General features: G+C 31.1%; 1 protein-coding gene across 3 annotated transcripts in view; it reads right to left on the reverse strand.

The window, feature by feature from the left end:
• Positions 1-11382: 11382 nt before the first annotated feature.
• LOC134724113 (exportin-T-like) overlaps positions 11383-21225 on the reverse strand; it is a 28684-nt gene continuing 18841 nt past the window's right edge. For all 3 annotated transcript variants that reach the window (XM_063587435.1, XM_063587436.1, XM_063587434.1), the window contains exons 19-27: positions 20667-20821; positions 19776-19965; positions 19391-19458; positions 18882-18930; positions 18269-18384; positions 17797-17844; positions 16894-16965; positions 16403-16456; positions 11383-15821 (exon numbers count right to left, since the gene is read on the reverse strand). In XM_063587435.1, coding sequence (XP_063443505.1) covers positions 15795-15821; positions 16403-16456; positions 16894-16965; positions 17797-17844; positions 18269-18384; positions 18882-18930; positions 19391-19458; positions 19776-19965; positions 20667-20821 — 779 coding nt within the window. In that variant the 3' untranslated portion in view covers positions 11383-15794. The remainder of the gene's footprint in view (positions 15822-16402; positions 16457-16893; positions 16966-17796; positions 17845-18268; positions 18385-18881; positions 18931-19390; positions 19459-19775; positions 19966-20666; positions 20822-21225) is intronic.

The following is a 21225-nucleotide window of genomic DNA, read 5'->3' on the forward strand; positions in this document are numbered from 1 at the left end:
TAATAAGTCATTTCTGCAGCTATCATTGTTGTCAACTAATTAGGAAATGCTTATGTTTTAATAACATTAGTAATCATGAGCTCTTTCTACAAGAAATTCAGCCAATTTTTAAAATATAAATATTCTGAAGTGAAGATTTTTGAAATTTTAGTTATCAATATTTTAAATGAAGACTAGATAATATTCATTTTGAGATAAGCTAACATTAGACAATTGCACTAAAAAGTATTAGCTTTCATTGCATGAATTCTAAAAATATAGAGAAATTGCTGCAAATAATTTTGGATGATTTGGTAACTCTCGGTCCTTTTCCACAACTTTCTGACTAAATTTTCTGTAATCCCTCTTCTTCTCCTCTAGAATGTGATAATTTGAGAGCCGCATAGTTCAAGTTGCTTGTTGCCATTTTCTTACACATTGTTTTTGATAAAATGTTTTCATTCACAAGAATTTGAGGTGATGGCAAATTAGTTGCTGCAACATTTAAACTTTCATGGCAAAAGAGTGCATAAGCTAATGGAAAAAAATCTGTTTTCCTACTTTCTTCCTGGATTTTATGTGTAGTGAATGGTTTATGTGGGATTCTTACATCGTCCATGGCATTATGTGCAGAATATTCTTGCTGTAGAAAATGTGAAATTAATGATTGTTGAGAACATGACGACAAACCAGGATGTTGTGAACGAAATAAAAGTTTGGTATCAAGAAAACCAGACACAGAAGTATTAAATTTCTCGATTTTTTCAACTGCTTCTTAAGCATTAAACATGGCAATCAAAAGATTTGATATTGTATTGTGTCCATACAGACATATTCCACTTCCAATTTTTGAGAAAAATCAATAAATGCATCTAAAGCACTAGATATATTAGTTGATTCAATAGTTATCAAAAGTACCAGGATTATAATTTTATACGCCAGACGCGCGTTTCGTCTACATAAGACTCATCAGTGACGCTCAGATCAAAATAGTTAAAAAGCCGAATAATTACAAAGGACTCAACAGTGACGCTCAGATCAAAATAGTTAAAAAGCCGAATAACATTTTCCATTGTGATGCATTCGTCCATTTCGTACAGTAATGCCAGTAAACTCTGATGCTGATGGAGAAATGGGTACTTTTGGTTAGACGTAATTTTGCCACTGCTTATCACCACACACTGCAGCCATCTGTGTTATATGGGAGTTGCGAACTGTAATTAAACAAATGATATTTAACTCCCGTCATTTTTGCCATTTTGTAAAAAAAAAAATGAAATGCACTTGCATATGGATGTGCCTGTCCTAAGTCAGGAGCCTGTTATTCCGTGGTTGTCATTTGTTTATGTGTTGCATAAATTTGGTTTGATTAACATTGTTAATTCTTAGCCTTTTATACCTGACTATATGGTATGGGCTTTGCTTATTTTTGTAGGCCATACTGTGACCTATACTTGTTAATTGCTGGGTCATTTTGGTCCCTTGTAGAGATTGTCTTATTGGCAATCATACCACATCTTCTTTTTTATATGAAGTGTCAACAGAAAATGTGGATGACAGCATCATTTCATTATATTATACACAGCAACCTTTAGTAGTTGTGTAAAATAGATCTCATTATGGAGCAAACAATTATCATTAATATGTAAACATTTTTGGTGAAAAAAAAGTTATGTTGTATCTACTGAAAAGAAACAACAATTTCTGTACTTCTGAAACAATTGTTATTCCCATAACAAGAAATATAGGTATATGTCTGGAAGTATAAACCTATGTATGGAAATAAGTATAACTAATACCCTCAACTCATAAATGCAGGGGGAAACACATAGTGTATAAACAATGTGCGAGAGATAACTATAAAAAAAAATTTTTTTTAACTCAAACAAGAATTTGTCCATAGTACAGGGATGCCCCACGTACACTATCATTTTCTATTACATTTTCAATTTCTTCAAAAACTATCTGTATAAAAATTTATTAATTATTAATTATACACATTATAATTGAAAATTGTCCATATGAATAAGGCAGAAAGTTGATGTCAAAGCCACCTGAATAATAGTGAACCCTGTTGCAATGGAAGACAAATCGTGCACGTTGAGCTATAATAATTTCCTATATAAAATTTATCTTAATTTATAGTAATTTTACGCATTTCATTGGCTGATATTGTCCTTGGTATATCTGTCAGTATATATCAAAATATAACATTGTTGTCCATCCTTAAAAAAAAAGGCAAAAATAAATGGACTCAATAAATCCTGAATAACAGTATCAAACAGTACTTGAATGATATTAACAGAACTTTGTAATTGAAGTGAAACCAATTTAAGTACATGTAAGTTTTTAAAATGAAATCAAATGTTTACTTACAATATTGGGATATCTTCATTCTTGAGGAAAAGATGATAAAGTCATACTCAAAACTTTTTTTTAATCCTTCTTTATCTTTCTATAAAGGTTCATAACTGACAAGCTGTCATATGCTTTTCCACTTCCCCTTTTCTGCCAACCACCATCAACTGAAACAGCTAACTGGTCATCACCTGTCTTGACGTTACAATATAAGACATTAGTGACGTTGCCGCGTTGTGTTCGCGCCGTATTTACAACAGTGATGACCAAGTGTTGATGCTTTGAACCCGATTCATTATCCAAGATGGCCGCGAGTTGAGGACTTCGTTTAACATAGGACCCTATGGGAAATGCAAACAAACGTCTTTTAGAGAACCACTGAATGGAATAAAACTAAACATTGCATGAATGATTCTAATGAGGTGCTCATTAAGTGCTGTAACTTTGTAGCCGATCCATTGTCCAATATGACCGCCAGCGGTGTAGTTAGTTTAACAAAGAACCTTATGGGAAATACATACACATGTGTTCTTTTAGAGAACCACTGAATGGAATAAAACTAAACATTGCATGAATGATTCTTAAGAGGTGCTGACCAAGTGTTGTTACTTAGTGGCCGTTCCATCATCTAAGAGGGTTACCATCGGGGGAGTTGGTTTAACATAGGACCCTATAAGAAACACAAGTCTTCTTTTGGGAACCACAGAACGGAATGCAATAATAAACCAAATTTGGCCTCAATCATTATTTAAGTATCGGTTATGATTTTTGTCTTTTTTTTATATGATTTCGACAACCCAAGTCGAGTTGGGTGAGCGACACAGTCTCTTGGGAGCTTCTTGTTTGTTCCATTATGTACAACATGCCTTTTCCCGTTCAGACCATTTTTACAAAACGAGGAAAAGGCGTCTTTGGTTAATTGACAATATTGTTTCCAATCTATTTAAGATGGATGACGATATCTAGGTCCTTTTTTCAAAACGCTTTTAACCTCTGTCCTGGACGATTTTGAGGTCCCCATAATAACATGGCTATAGGGATCATATCTAATTTTCGACGATAAACAGTTTCAAGGTAATGGAGTATTATTTTCTGCATTTGCGTCTGGACCTAGTTTTTCATCTCTTGGTTAAATTAACAAACAGTTAAATAACATAATTCTTGGTTATATCAAGTTATATCACCAGTTTGACAGAAGGAGAAATGAGAGAAAGATATAGATTTGGAATGGAGATATTCGGGTTTTTTTATGGATCTACAAGGCTTCAAAACAAGACCAACACTAATCTGAGTGTTTCTGACATATTGATATATTGCTGTCCCATGAATTATTACATAGGAATAATTAATTTTGGGAACATAAGTTCTCAGTTGTATTTTACTGTGTGTTAAAATAAATTTAACCATGGGTTAAAAAAAATAACGGTTACATAATCAATGGTTTTTCAATGAGGACATCTGTCACATCACTAACAACACGAGAAACTGTTCCTTTGTCATACCCTAAAGTATCACCTATAACTTGCAAGGAGCCGGATGCATAGAAACGGAGTGCAATGCATACTTGCTGTTCAACGGTCAGTGATGTTGCTTTGTTAGTGGACTTGCTGAGCCTGTCTTGGGGTAGATTGCCAAGGTATGCAAGAGTCCTTGACAAATCTCTACCTCCTTCTAAGTTCATCGTCATTTAAATTTGTTAATTTTCTATTTATACCTTGTTCAAATAGTTTAACACTGCTATCTACCATCGTAAAATTTCAATCAAGTTAAGAACAGTATAACGAAGCGTTAAAACTAACTATGAGATGAACAACTGGTCCCTGATTGTACGAACGTACAATAAATATATATATATTTATACTCCTGCTGTTGCTTTTTTTTGTAGCTGTACGAAATAATAGGTAGTTCGATCTGTGTTATCAAAATAGGGAGGTAAAAAGTGTTGAACGGTAAAGTAATTGAATATACTCGATAAGTTGCTAAAATCAATACCTCTGTTAATATATTTAATTTTTAGAAAGTGCCGTTTATGATCTTCAGATTTGGTAGACAGCTGCGAATATTCATAGAGTGGGCTGAAGAAAGGGATGGTGTCACACTCCTTAAAAATATCATTTAATTTACTAATTGGTAGTTGACCCAGTTTACATAATAATTGGTGACTACCATTGTTTCGAATATAGACAGGAGATTACCAAGTTTATAATTTACACAATGTTTAATTTGTTGATTTTGATTGATACGTTTGCCATTAGACCTATTATTTCGTTGTCTTTTATGCATAATATCAATAGAAGAAGATATGTTCCCTTGTCCAAGTATGTTGTCATTTAGGCCCAGAGAATAAAAGAGGGACAGTCAAACTCATAAATCGAAAATAAACTGACAACGCCATGGCTTAAAATGAAAAAGACAAACAGACAAACAATAGTAAACATGACACAACATAGAAAACTAAAGAATAAACAACACGAACCCACCAAAAACTAGGGGTGATCTCAGGTACTTCGGAAGGGTAAGCAGATCCTGCTCCACATGTGGCACCCGTCGTGTTGCTTATGTGATAACAAATCCGTTAAATAGTCTTAATTCGGTAGGTCACATATATGAAAGGGAAGGGGATTGTAGTTACGACGTAAGGAACGATATCCGATATCATTTGTGAAACGGTTATTCTATAACGGCCTTTGGAAGAGGCGCTATCTTTGCAGAGGTCAATGATGTTTGAAATTGCAGTGCTCACTTCCTTTTGCTTTGGACCTCCCCCAGTCTTAACAGACTCTCTCTTATTGTCTGAAAATACTCTCTTTGCCACCTTTTTACAGTTAGTTCATTTGTCCTTTACCTCTTTGGCAGTTCTGATTGCAACTCACATGGCACTTGTCTGCTGAGCAATGATTTGCCAAATTTGTGCGCTTTTTTTGTTTGTTATGGTGTTTGTTTGGAATTTATTATATCATAGTGTATATCAACCAAATTTTGAACTTTCAATTCTTCATCCTTGCTGAAGTTGGGTTTTTTTTGCCTTTTTTGTCTGAGGTGACTGATTCAGTCATATTGATTTCTTGCTGCCAGGAAATAATACATAGGAATAATGCATTATGGGAACAAAAATCATCAGTTAAATATAACCCTGGGTTTAACAAAATTTAACCAAGGGTTAAAATCATGTTAAACAACAGGGCCCAGTTATGCAACCGTCGGTTAAATGATTTAACCCTGGGTTATATTTTACAAAGGGTTAAATATAACCAAGTGATGAACAACTTGGTCCAGCCAACTCGTGATGGCATCCGTAAAATTTACGAAGGAATAAGCTGTCTTAAATCGCTTAATCCAAGACAGTTCGATAATTTTACGGGAATCTTCAAATTATGTATGTGATTACCTTGTTGTTTCTGGATCGTTTCGAGCGGTTGAAAATGGTGTGGTTGTGTTTACCTAAAAGTTGGTGAATTATACTTCCAAATTTCTAAGGTTTTTGGAAACGGTATAGATGTTGCTGTGTTCGTTTAAAAAAAATCTCCCGTCCTGTACTTCACATCATATACCACAATGTGGCTGTGTTCATTTAACCAGATTAAACAAAAAGGTTAGATGACTGTACAATGCATCTATTACGTGAATCTTTACTAAAAATGTTCCATTTTTTCAAGATGAGGTTTGTAACTCCTAATATGTCAGTCCATACTTCTGTGGGTATTTTTACGATCGTGAAAACTATTGCATGAAAATGGTACCTGGTGTTCCTTTACATTTGTAAGTATGACGTGTCAAATAGATTTTTTTTCTTGCCTGAATACAAACAGCCTGGCAAATTGCAATTATACAATTCAGATATTTTACTGAAATTAAATAAAAACGTTTTAAAAATTGTGAAAAAAAATAACTGACAGCAGGTACCTTGACTTGGACATCTGGCATTCCTTTCTGAACAGCAACAGCCCAGGCTGCAACATCATCAGATTGATACTTCTTAAATTTATCTCGAGGAACAGTCTCAGATTTGTATATATCTTTTTATGTCATAAAGGACAGGACTCAAAACATCTACTACTACAAATAGACCAGACCATCTTTGGTACGGTATTTATGTCCAACCTACGGTAGTATAGGTTCATTATGTTTTCTGGTCCGTGTGTCCGTCCATCGGTCTGTCCCGCTTCAGGTTTAAGTTTTTAGTCCAGGTAGTTTTTGATGAAGTTGAAGTCAAGTCAACTTGAATTATAGTACACATGTTCCCTATTATATGAACTTTCTAATTCCAAATAAGATGTCACCTGGTTGCCATCTGTTAATATTTATATTCATAACGGGTTTTATTACTGTCTGCTGTCTTCGGAGGTCATCTCGGTGGTTGATTTGAAAACTTAGACTAAAAAGATATACACATGAAACGTTGATACACATTTTTGAGCTTATGCATTGTTAATAGTTTATTTTTGACTTTTTCATTTTGGATATATGTTTTAGTATGTTAAAATTCAAATGAGAATTTGAGTCAAATCAATGAACATACATTTGAAAGCTAATGAGAAATTCCACAAAATATATCTAAAAATGCATGTTTACTCTTATAACCAGTTCCTCTTCTCTTTGTAGATGTTTGGGAGTGTCCAAGGGATTAACGGTGGTGTAGTGTGGATGTCCTGCGTCTGTTGTTTTTTTGTTTTTTTTGTTGTTTTTTTTTGAGCGGTTGATTATGGTGGTTCTGTTGACGACGGAGATTGAGATTATGGCGGTTAACATTGATTGACTTTAACGTGACATCATTCCAATAAGCTGACATGTGTGTTATAACTGAAGACGGTGTTCCAAATGCTCAGCAACAATTTTTCCTCGTATATACAACGTTCTCTCTTGATTACATTCCTTACAGCTGAAGATAAGTCCAAAAAAACAATTATCGTAAACTCCGGGAAATCCGGAAGTCCATGGTTTGTTTACTAGTATTCCATATCTATATCCAGTTTATTCTTAAAATATTGAATTCAACTTTAGCAAATGTGGCGTCTCTTAACCAGATCTCAGGATGGAAGGGGTCAAAAATTAATTATGGTGGAGTCAATAATAACATAAGAAAAATAACAAAAATACTGAACTCCGAGGAAAATTCGAAACGGAAAGCCCATAAGCAAATGGTAAAATCAAAAGCTCAAACACATCAAACTAATGAATATCAATTGTCATATTCTTGACTTGGTACAGACATGGTCTTATGTAGAAAGTGAGCTAGATACAAAATCGCATTTGTATGACCGTCGCATAAAATTTCGTTATGTTAACAACGATGTGTAACAAAAGAAACAGACATAAATGGTAAAAATGTCGAACATAGGGGTATAGAGTCAACAATGTGTTGAAGTCACTATAAAAACTAACAAATATGTCAGAGAGGAAAAACAAAATGACGTATAGACCAAGCACATGAGCAAAAAATCGAAAGACAAGAAAACAAAAATGTACCGTAGCTCAACAACACAATGACGGGATGTACAAGTACAGATACACGTCAAGTAAATATTACCGAAAAAAGACTGAACAGTAAAAGTGACAATTTTAAGAGATTAAGACAATGAACAAAGTCAGTACCTAGAATCTATACTTCAAGACCATTGTGTATCATTTGTGAACCAGATGCTCCGCAGGGCGTAGCTTTATACGACCGCAGAGGTTGAACCCTGAACGGTTGGGGCAAGTATGGACACAACATTCAAGCTGGATTCCGCTCTAAATTTGGATTGTGATTAAATAGTTGACACAGCATAGGTTTCTGACACAGAATGAAAGTATTCAAATGAACTTAAAATTTTTGTTTTCTCTTAGAGCAATTCACTATGCTGTTGAATATTAATCCTCTCAAAAAAATGTTTGAAGAAATTTTCTTTTTATTTATGAAATTTCAAATGAGAAAAATTGAACCCAATTTTTTAATCACATCCCCCTTTCCCTTATTCCAAAACTAATTTCAATTAAAATATTCTAATGGAGTTTGCAACAATTACTACTCATTTAAATACATCATAAAATATTAAGATGTAAAAAAACTGCTTGTTATCACTGAATGGTAGAGATTATTTAAATTTATCAGTTGGTAGTAAAAAGTGAATATACATTGAATATTGTATATAACAAAGATTTAAGTTGATTCTGGACAAAGAAAGATAACTCCAATTAAAAAAAATTCTTGCAGATATTTCTTGCTTACTATACTGGACAAAGAAAGATAACTCTTAATTAAAAAAAATTTTGCTATTTCACAATATTGTGAAATTAGATATTTCTTGCCATTGCACAATACTGTGCAATTGAAAAGACTTGCTATTGCACAATACTTAATATAATAATTTTAGATCCTAATTTGGACCAACTTGAAAACTGGGCCCATAATCAAAAATCTAAGTACATGTTTAGATTCAGCATATCAAAGAGGCCCAAGAATTTAATTTTTGTTAAAATCAAACTTAGTTTAATTTTGGACCCTTTGCACTTTAATTTAGACCAATTTTAAAACTGGACCAAACATTAAGAATCAACATACACAGTTAGATTTGGCATATCAAAGAACCCCAATTATTCAATTTTTGATGAAATCAAACAATGTTTAATTTTGGACCTCGATTTGGGCCAACTTGAAAACTGGGCCAATAATCAAAAATCTAAGTACATTTTTAGATTCAGCATATCAAAGAACCCAAAGGTTTCAATTTTTGTTAAAATCAAACTAAGTTTAATTTTGGACCCTTTGGACCTTAATGTAGACCAATTTGAAAATGGGACCAAAAATTAAGAATCTACATACACAGTTAGATTCGGCATATTAAAGAACCCCAATTATTCAATTTTGATGAAATCAAACAAAATTTAATTTTGGACCCTTTGGGCCCCTTTTTCCTTAACTGTTGGGACCAAAACTCCCAAAATCAATACCAACCTTCCTTTAATAGTCATAAACCTTGTGTATAAATTTCATAGATTTCTATTTACTTTAACTAAAGTTATTGTGCGAAAACCAAGAATAATGCTTATTTGGGCCCTTTTTTGGCCCCTAATTCCTAAACTGTTGAAACCAAAACTCCCAAAATCAATCCCAACCTTTCTTTTGTGGTCATAAACCTTGTGTCAAAATTTCATAGATTTCTATTAACTTAAACTAAAGTTATAGTGCGAAAACCAAGAAAATGCTTATTTGGGCCCTTTTTGGCCCCTAATTCCTAAAATGTTGGGACCAAAACTCCCAAAATCAATACCAGCCTTCCTTTTATGGTCATAAACCTTGTGTTAAAATTTCATAGATTTCTATTCACTTTTACTAAAGTTAGAGTGCGAAAACTAAAAGTATTCGGACGACGACGACGACGCCAACGTGATAGCAATATACGACGAAATTTTTTTCAAAATTTGCGGTCGTATAAAAACATGGTATCTCCAGTGTTGGTCTTTAGTGGCAGATGACTTTGTTGAAATGTAGTTATGGTTCGGTCGTGGTATGAATGTATGCATGTAAACAGTGGCCCATTCTGGAATAGGATATAGAAGTTGTTGATATTCGACCAGTATTGCTTTCAGAAGTGCTATCCATGTCAGGATCAAATGATGTTCCTCATCCAGTTTTTTTAAAAAGTATGTAATCCTTCGCCGACTCTGGATGGAATGTAGTTTTGGACACAAGGTAGTGTTTTGTCCTCATCTACTTTTGAATTCTTGTTGACCTTCAGAGATTGGTTTTGTTTATGAAAACTCACATGAACTTGAAGAGCATTTAGAGTTGTGCATGAGAATAAACTAACCAAATGGTACAATAACAAGCATTATGTGAGAATTGCATGACAATACATAGTCCCCTACCGGTTAAAATTCATTTGTTGGAACAAAATTCGAACTTGATCTATAACTTGTCAGGGTGTAAACTATATAACAAATGTCAAGTCAACATCTTTAAGCAATAAGGAAAGGCAGTGTCTGCGTGTACCCACATGCGTGTACAAATAGTCAAATTGCCGTTCGTATGCTACGCATAACCACATCCAGTTTTATAATAAAATTGCATTCGATCCAGTACCTCAAATGTCCGAATAACACTTCAAATTTTAATATTAGAACATAAAAATGACTTTTTTTTAACACTGATTATTAAATATTAGTATATTCTAAACAGGTTTTTATAACTTAAAAAAATGATATATAATAATCAGGTAAGTTCGTAAAGATCGAATAGTATTTCAACTTATGGTGCCATCTTGTAATTAGGCTCTTTCGAGACTAAATAACCAAATCAAGAGCAGGAGATTATTCAATCTGTGGCTAATATAGGCGACCACTCTGGGTCTACCATCTAGGATTTGGCTCACAACTGCATATATTACTATGGTTAATTTAAAATCTCCCTTATCTAGAGGATTTCACATAATTTCTAGACTCAATTATACTTCTTCCTGTTTTTCAAATGATTCTTGGCACTCATTACACCAAAAATACATTTGACTTCTTGGTTAGATTGTTAAAAGCTATAGCTTTTTTCAGGTTAAACAAAAATATTATTTTGTACTATTTAATTTTTTGAGCTGGATTGGCACAGGATTCTATTTTTCTTGAAATGGTATTTTTTACATAAAATGATTTTAAAAGTGTTTCAGTTGATACATGTTCATGTTTTTTAATTGAATACAGCACTTTACTTCTTTTCACTTATAAAGGAATATACAAAAGGGTGACGACCACGTTATCACAAAATGTTATCTTTTTTGTTTAAGTGTAGACTACTCTTTAGAGTTTCAATGTATTTCTGAAATATTTGTTTATTTGTATGAATTGCTTCAGTATTTGTCATTTCACCAAGCCATGCAGATGTTAAAGCCAAATCAATCTTAAGGTTGGCAATGATTCATTAATGACCGAGATTTTGTGATTTGTTCTTGTTGGTTTGCTTTCTTGTTGATCTTGACCACATATATCTTTTAGTTCATTTATATTGTGGCTAATAATAATATAGTAATACAAATTTCTACAGCTTAACATCTGCATTCATAAAATATAAAAGAAGTTAAGGTTTTAATATTTTATTTTCAATCATGAAAGCAGTATTGTAGTGTGAAAATGTTTATTCATAATTATTGTTACCATGTTCCAGAAACATACATTGTACATTGTATTACCCTTGAAAAAATATTTTTTTTACCAATCTTGTATTTCAATACCTTAATTTTAATCATGTCATGTAAAGAGGTTCATTTCAATATTTTGATGGCCAGTTATTATCAAATATAAGGCTAATCTAGAAAATTAAATACGGTTATGGCAAATAGCTTCTAACCAGAAAACAATCAGGTTTATAATATTTATGTATAATTGTAAACATGTTCATCTTCCTTTTTTAATTTGAGCTAGGACTTTTAAAACAAATAAATTATAATCTATCAGACTAAAACGACCAGTATGATTAACTTCATCCAATAAGTCAATATGAACACAGACTATTTAAATATTGCATGTTCATTCTGAATACTTATAATATAGGAAAACACCCGTGAAAAAGTGGCTAAAAGTAACTGAAATTTAGCATAAAGTCTAATCCTAAAATAAATTTTTTATTGGTTTTTCAGTTTAAAATTAATCAGTTTTATGAAGGCTAAAATCAAACTTTATCTAGCTTTCAAAATGTTGGGAAGTAAAAAACATTTACCAATTATTGAACTTTACATTTGAATCAAAACCTGTCTTTTAACAGAGAATGAAAAATAAGTACTAATAGATAAGCTAAGAATGTAGCATTTTTGCTAAAATGACAATTATGGGAATTTGCTTTTATAATTTTATGAATATTCTTTAAAAACCATTTAGACACAGTTTAAAACCTCACATTTAAATGGAAACATATGTCCTGTTTCATGCAAGTTGAAACATTGTCAAATGATGACTTTTTGCAGATTTTTTGCTTTTGAATCGAGATAACACACAGTCACATAAAAGAATTCTATATTCTGCAACAAATTGCATATCCGTAATTACAAAGGCCATGACAATATTAACATCTGATATAAACATAGTAAGGTCACAAATGTCAGTCTGATTGTAGAATTCTAAATAATCTCCAACTGGTTATGTATACAAGGCCATTTATTTCAACAATAACTGGGATATTTTCAGTATATTCAATGTCAATAATTTTATAGATCTGATATGTTCTAACCAATGTTTTCACAAATTAATAAGAATGATTCAAGAACATATATAAATTAACAATAAAATCTATAACATTTTAAGCAGCACCACAATGGTATTTTTTTTAAAGTTTGCTTGGAATTAAATAACAATAAATAACACATTATTTTGTCCATCAGCATTCACATACTCACAAAAAGTAACTTTCCAACTTTAACAAGTACAAAGATGCAACAACTTTTTTACCATGTTGAATTTTATTCATGCAGCGTTTCTGTAAATTGGATTTAATTATTGAAAAATGGGTTCAAATAATTAGGATTATGTTCATATCAGTAATGGCTAGAATAACAATAATGATTAGAATGTGAAATATTAAACTTTCTTTTTTTTAAATTTCACATTCTATATCAATCCTCCACCAATGTCATTGCCTTGAACAAAATTTTTAGGTGTATATATATATCAACTGATCAATCCAATATCAGGTGTAATATGAAAAATATCTTGTGTTTAAAATCTATGTAATATCATTTAGTCTTCTTTTAGAGATTCATTAATTACAGTAGAGAATGAAGACACTAGTTTTAAAAATGCTGAGGAAAGCTTATAAACTATTGTAACAAGGAAGTGTACTTTTCAAACAATCATCTCTATAAAACCAATAAATCAAACCATGTTCTAGATCTGGCATTGCAGTCATAAAACTTCAAAGCACGATTTTTTCTACTCAAGACTCAAGAATCAACCCATAAAAATGCTGGATTTTGTGTTTCGGGCATGAGTTTTGTGCTCCAAGCACTGAGCAAAATTTTATGACTTCAACCCCTTGATGTATAAGATTTTTTGTAAATTTAACCACAAATTGTAGACATCTTTCTCTTAGTAAATTTTTGTAAAAGTAAAAATAAATCAAATTTCCCTTGTGTAATCTTTGGTATATGGTATAGGTGGAACTTTTTATTAAGCAATAAATCATGAATCTATAAATGAACTCACAAAGATAAAAGTTGCTGCATCTTTGTAAAGTTTATAACATAAGCAATAACAAACAATTCTCTCTCAAAACTACACTCACACACACACATCCTCAAATTATCTACAATAAGGCATATACAACAAGTCTGCTCTTTCAGAGTCAAATTTACAAAATTTTGCACCAAACAAATATACTATGTACAAATATAACCTTAATAGACCATAACATACAATTAAACTCATTTAACAAGTTCATAAAATGTCATGGAATTTCATAGTTTTTTATTAAACATAATTCTTTCCTTCATGATCAATAAATAGATGAAGTGGGTTTTTTATGATATAAGCACTTTTTCATTATAATTGGCACATGAAAGTACAACAAATTAAGTTTGTTCTAAGTTTCTATCTATTTTAAAACTAAATTCTTTTTTAATGTTTAAAAATTGTGATTGCATATAGATGTGTATTCATCCTGCAATAAATCTATTATATAAAGCAAACCCTAAATGGTATACCCCATCCCTAAGTTAGCTTTTCTGCATGATAAAATAAATTGTTAATCAAAAATTTACTCTGGACCTGTACAAACAGACCTAGTCAAAACTAGTCTGATGATTTTTAATTCAGTTTTTAATCTTGTGTCACATTTTCTTTAATTTCTTTGGTTCAAAATTGAAAATTTTAGCACCTCATATGCTAGTTTTTATGACCCAAATTGGGGTGCGTTTTTTCAGGCCCATTTGCTCTACGCTTTTTTTCTTTTTTTTAAGTAACATGTCCAGGACTACTGAGGGAGCTTAAAGGATATTACATAAGATATTCTGTCCAAATCCAATCCTTGGCAGCAGTTAAGTTTATCATTTCCCATAGATTTTTTTTATTCAATTATTAGCCTTTTTTTGTTATTAGAAAAAATATTAATAATCATAACACATGCATCATCTTTTAATGGTACATGTATATTTAGAAAAATTGTGACTGAAACTTTCATAATAAAAACACTACAGTTTTAATTTAATATTTACAATTGGTCTGCATGTCATTTAGTCTATTTTTCTATTGATGAATGAACTAGACACTTTGTTTAAGGCTACTACCTTTAGTAATGTGCTTGCATTAACATTGCTTACTATTTAAAATAAATCTTTTCTATAAGATAACACTTATATAGCTCAAGTAAAAGTAAACTGATGTGATGACTACATTTATTAAGAATTAAGTTTTGTCTGAAACTGATAATGTTCTGAAGAATGTGTCACCATTGATGCATGATGAACTACGAGGTCAATTTATTAATAAATTTTTACACAAGTATGCATTCCTAAGGTATTTATAACAATTGAATGAAGATGAAAGTTTAAACAGTAATACAGTAACTAGCATATTTATCATGTAGGATTTCATGACTCCATGTATATTGTGCTTGCATTCTCATCACTTCACATTTAAAACATTAACACTTTATAAAAAGACCTTGTAAAACTCATGTAAAACTAGAATGGTTTATGATTGTCTATGAAAATTAGTTAGTGACAACTTCATACTCAAATATTAAAGGAATGACAAAGTTCGGGTACTAAAATAGAATAAAATTCTTTTGAAATTTGAATGAATTTATATCCAATTATGTAAGTTACACTTGAAATAATATGTGATTTTAACTTATTGAAATGTGAAATTAAAAAAAAATAGCACTAGTTGAAAAAGCACAATATTATATTGCTTTGCATTAAATGATTGAAATTTGTTATTTGATGTAGAAATTTTTGTAATTAGTAATGAACAGCAGTATGTGAATTTTTCAAATGATTTCTTATGATATGAAAGTAGACACAATAAAACATTTTTTTAAATAAACATTCATAGAAGGTAGACCTAGGTTAAGGGAAATAAGTCTTAAAATCATCAGTACGTTTGTGTCAACCATTTTCATAAATATATTCTAAGCTTCAAGGTTACATAGATATTCCAATCTGTTTCATGTAAATGCTTAAAATACATTGATGAATCTTGACTTTTACAAACGTATAACTGACTTAAAGAGTTATCTCCCTGAACCAAGGTCTACCCCCTTAAATATTTCCTGCATTTTCCCATAATTCTATAAACATTTATACAATTATAATGTGTCACACACATGAGTCTTCATTATAATATATATATACAATCACAGACTATTTATAGATCCTCTCACAAGGCCAAATATAACAAATGTCCACCTGATTCTCTCTCTCTCCCTTTTTCTCTCTCACATACACAATACTGTAATTTACCAGAACTTATGAACTGACAGGAAAGTCAGTTCTTATCCTTCGTCATGACTTAGCCTTCATGAAGAAATTCTGTAAATAAATAAGCAAATTACATTACAAATATAGATATGGTATATTTGCGTACAACTAATTAACTATGCAACACAATCTTACAATTTTTGCAATTGACAAGAAGTTAACCTTTTATTTCCATCTATTAGCATGATCAACAATTTTCAATATATTATGTCAATTGCTGAAGACAATAATTTCAATCATTAATATTTTAGAGTTTTGCTTATAGTCGCGTCAGCTGAAGGTCAGGATTATTACAGTGTGATCACTTAAAAGGTAGGTCAGTAGTGGTTTTTCTTTTCGCGATTTATGAATGGAATGATAAAATCTATATCTCGATTGAACGCGATTGAGTTTAAGATTATTTTAACCGATAACCGCTACGAATTTTAGCTGACGGCGACTATAATGTTTGTTAGATTGCTGTCTCATTGACAAAATTCTCATATTTTATTTGTCTCTCTGAAATTCACTTTACTATTTTGTTATCGATTTTTCTATGTGACGTTAGGATTACTACAATTGATAGAAAAGATCATTCCTTGATATTTATATATTTTGGCATTTTTTAGAAGCCATATAAATCTAAAACCTACCTTAAAATATGTCCTAAACATTTTGCTGTCTGCTTTTAACACTTGACAAAACTCCTGAAAATTAAAACACAGTTGAGTTATTTGTCATTTATAAACAATTTCATCTGGAATTCATAAGCACATAATAAATGGAACTGAATGTTTTTATTTGGTGAACCAAATAGTGGTTGTCTAACTGACAACTGTACTAAAGCTTTTTGGTGGGTTTTTTTTTAATTGTCGACTACAATTTTCTTGAAATTTAGTGTTACTAATCTGAGACAACCAAATATTTAAATGAAAATCAAAATAGTTCCAACAAAATCATAAAATATGTGTAAACAATGACGAACTTATAAACCAGCTGTAAATAGACAGTCATATACAATGTTTTTCAAATCATACAATATTATATTTGCATCTGAGTATCTTCACAAGATCAGTTACTTATATCTGTTACCAGACAATTATTAGAATACAATCCATATCATCAGATAATATGGATAACTAACCTCTGTTTGTTGTTGTGACAACTGTAATGTAGGTAGGTATTCTGACTGTAAATATTGTATCATCTCATCTCCCTGGAATAAAATTTTAATAGTTATCATAAAAAAACAAAAAAGAAGATTATCCATACATTGAACTTGTTAAAAGTTAAGGATTATATATTTCTTCTGTTTTTATTACTTAAATTTATTCATTGTTGATACAAATACCTGTTCTTATTAATTACAGTCACACACATAAAACTTTTACAGTGGATTCATTACAGCTGATTGCATTGAGTGTGAATGCAAACGTAATATCTTTGGTCAGCTTGCTTGCTAGTGAAGTCATTATTAGGTTGGGTTAACTACCTTTCTTTGAGAGAAGACTAGTCTGACAGAAAAGCAATCTATCTGTCTGTAGGAATAGACTACTTCAAAAGGAGGGTAGTATACCTTACCTAATAATGACTTCAAGGTTCACCTAGCAAGCAAGCTAACAAAGAAATAACCTTTGCCTACACACTCAATGCAATGGTTGTAATATTCGTTGGATATCAATTTTTGTGGATTTCGTGGGTACAGATTTACCAAAAAATTTAACGTTCAAGGAATCACAAATTTCCTATATGCTTGTATGCCAACTTCAGCAAAACCACGTATTGAATATCCAAGAACATGTAAGTTTCTCTTAAACCATAAAAATAAATGAATCTACAGTAATTAGAATCTTTTAAAAATTCAGACAATTAAATATATAAACTTGACTTGACATTTATCACAAAATTATCCTCATAACAGGATTTACTTGTGTTTTTTTTTATAAATGCCAAATCTTCCATATTATGATTTCTTGCAATATGTGTGCAGTTCATAGAAATTAAGCAGAGAATATTGTAAGGAAAATCTAAATGTTAAGCTACTTACCCTCTTTCCATAAATTTCTCTTAAACAATTTGAACATTCACCCAAAGCCTGTAATAGAAAAGAAAACAATCTATTATGGTATGAAATTAGACATTATTGTTTCAGATAAGGGTGAAGGTTGGTACCTAATGTTTAAACCCGATGCATTTGTTTGAGACTGTCCTAAGTCAGGAATCTAATGTTCAGTACTTTGACCTATAATGGTTTACTTTTACAAATTGTGACTTGGATGGAGTTTTGATTCAATTGCACTGATATGATTCAACATCTTCTTATATCTATGAAATAAGACTTCACTATTGATAGTTACAAACTCATACTTCCTATAAAATGTATTAAAAAAATCAAAATTTATAATACATATAAGGACTTAAAAAGGATCAAATGACTGAATTGATTTGATTTGAAAAGTATGACAATTAAAACTACATGAACACATGAAATGCCTATTTTGCACAGAATTCAAACTTACAAGAGACGTCTGCCCATCATTTAAATCAAAGCTAGGTTTCATTGGTGCCATTAGACAAGCAGGAATAATACTTTTATACATAAAATCAACAAAACCAGCCATTCCATCATTTCCACCTGTTAATAAATAGAAATAAACAATTCAAAAAATGAAATGATTGGTGAAAAAAATATTCTTTGCAAAATGCTACCTTGCCCAGAGTACTTTTCTATTTATAGATTCCTATAGAAAATCCATCTGATCATTACAACAGAATTTGAAATCATTATTATATTTAGTCCTTCTGGAGTATCTCTCTATTTTAGTAGGTTATATCTTATAAATATATTTTAGTGTATTGTATATGTAGTCTTTTGCTCATCTTTTAAACTTATTTCTTCTGGCCATGATATTGTCTTTCATTTGACTTAAAATTTTTGATCGTCCTTCTGTATTACAATGTATCTTACAATATTGTTTCATTGCTGTATAAAAATCTGTAAGGATCTGATCAACAATTACATAATAATGTTTTATATTACATGAGTATAATGTTATCTCCAGTATATTTCATTTGATCAATCTATGTTTCACATTTGTTTTATTATTACTCCTTCAGATTTGTAGGACTTACCCCATGAATCGACAAGCTTTCTCAGTATATTAAAGCACATTTTCTGACTCTGAAATAGAAACATTAATATCATATATAATACAAAACTATTATTACAAGAGTTGTTTAAATGAACTGGGTCATACTCATTTATGGATGCATATTTTCTGGAGTCTGCAGTTTGAAATGCATTTATTTTTCTTTGAAAAGAAATGCTGTTAAAGCAGTCCTTGGTCTGTTTAATGAATCCTTGAACAATCCATAAAACATCTTGAATATATTTTTTGTAATCTATTCATACCTATAGTTCCAAATACTATCAAACCTTCAGATTACAATTTTCAATTACTGTTAACATTTCTGTAATGAACAATGCAAGGCCTTTTATAGCTTACTGTGTTTAGGGTATTGCACATTGTTGAAGGCTGTACAGTGATTTTAATTGTTAACTTCTATGTCATTTAGTCTCCGGAGAGAATTGTCTCATACACTATCCTACCACATCTTCTTATAGTTATATCAGTACATACCTGAGGATCAGGAATATCAACAGCACCTTGTATAAATGTAATTAACACCTGATTTAAGTTCTGCATGTCTGAAAAAATTAAAAAAAAAAATTGAAATTAATAATTTTTTAAATGATGATTGATTGGTGTTTAACTTCCAGCCGCAAAAATAACATGCATTTCAAGCCAAGATTGTGTTAGTGTGATCACCCTGCATTGTGGTAACCATATTCTAAGATGGATGGATAATTTGCAATAATCTGCAAAAAGAAATGTCACCCAACCAAAAAATTAAACAGACAATAGTCCATTATATATGAAAAAACATTATGAAAACTTAAATTTCAGTAGTACATATTGTAATCTAACTCCTATGTCGAATACATATTCATTGACCATATGTTACCTTGATTTTTCAACACATCCAGCACATCATTAGCCACTATTGTACATATAAATAAATAATAACTCCTCTGTAACATCTTCTTATCGTTAGCTGTCACCTGGTCCAGTTCATCAGTAGGAGTTGTCAACACTTGATAAATAGTACTAACTAAAGGCATGAATACCTCTTGTAGAAATGGTGATATGGCACTCTAAAAGGTAAAAAAATCATATATGAAAGTTAAACAATAATCATCATTATTAATAAAAAAATTTAAACCACAAACATACCAGAAAACATGTCGTAAAACAACTATGTTGTTATTTCCTATATTTTCTTGTGAAAAACTATAATGATGAGGTACTTCTACAATATATAGAATTGCAATTTCTGTGTTAACTATTAGGTTTTCTCTGTTGAATTAATTTACAGCATGTCTAGAATTATGAAGTTTTGAAGGTATAGTAAGTTTTTCATTGAAACCCATATGGTGACCTCTATATATTGACTTTAATAAACCTTGTTTTGTTGTCGGGTTTCTGTCTAATTGATGTTCTCACCCTTTCTATATGAGGGTGGGAATGGGGGTACCTGCATGACAAATAATGGTGAGAATTCTTGCCAAATAAAGTTAAAAGTCATTTTTGTTGCATGTTGATAAAATGTACAATATCTTTTAGACACTAAAAAAAATTGAATCACATTAAATTTTCCCCAAAAAATGATGGTGACAACAATTATTTGAGCTCTCAAACCAATCATGATATAACGGTTATTGTAAAGAATCACTTTAAAATTTTAACCAATTTGATGCTATTTGGTTGCTCACGTTGATATTTGACGCCTGACTGTAAAGGGCATTACTACCCTCCTATATATCCACATATATCTACATGCATGTTTATAACTTACTTTAAATTTCATTATCATCTGATTCATCAAGGGAAGAAAATCATGTAATTCCCTTGCATCAGGCTGCTTTAATAAATTCTCTAAAACAACAGGAACGAAAGGAAGAATCTCTTTCTCCATACACACAACCATTCTATGTAAATATTGCCGCACCCCTGAAAATAAAATTAGTTATAAATTCATTTAAAAATGCAAAACAAAAAAAATTTGTAAGGGTTCTGCGGAACCCAGTGTCTCGCCTACTTTTGCTGTAAATCACAGGCTAAACAAAAATGAGGAAAAAAATCAATAAAAATATTCCTCTTGATACTATCTTATGATTGTAAGAAGCTTCTGTCTAAGTTTGGTAAAAATCTAGAATAATTAATGAATCTAATAAATGTTTTGAAAACTTTAACTGCAGACTGTATGTAATGTTCACTGGAAGAAAATCTAAGTCCATTTAAAAGTAAAATACAGAAAAAATGGATTTATTTGTTTACAAAATTTACTTCTGGATACTATCTTATGATCATAAACAAGTTTCTGTCCAAATTTGGAACAAACCAAGGATAGTTTA

Source organism: Mytilus trossulus, chromosome 1 (genome assembly GCF_036588685.1).
Source record: "Mytilus trossulus isolate FHL-02 chromosome 1, PNRI_Mtr1.1.1.hap1, whole genome shotgun sequence".
NCBI classification, from domain to species: Eukaryota; Metazoa; Mollusca; class Bivalvia; order Mytilida; family Mytilidae; genus Mytilus; species Mytilus trossulus.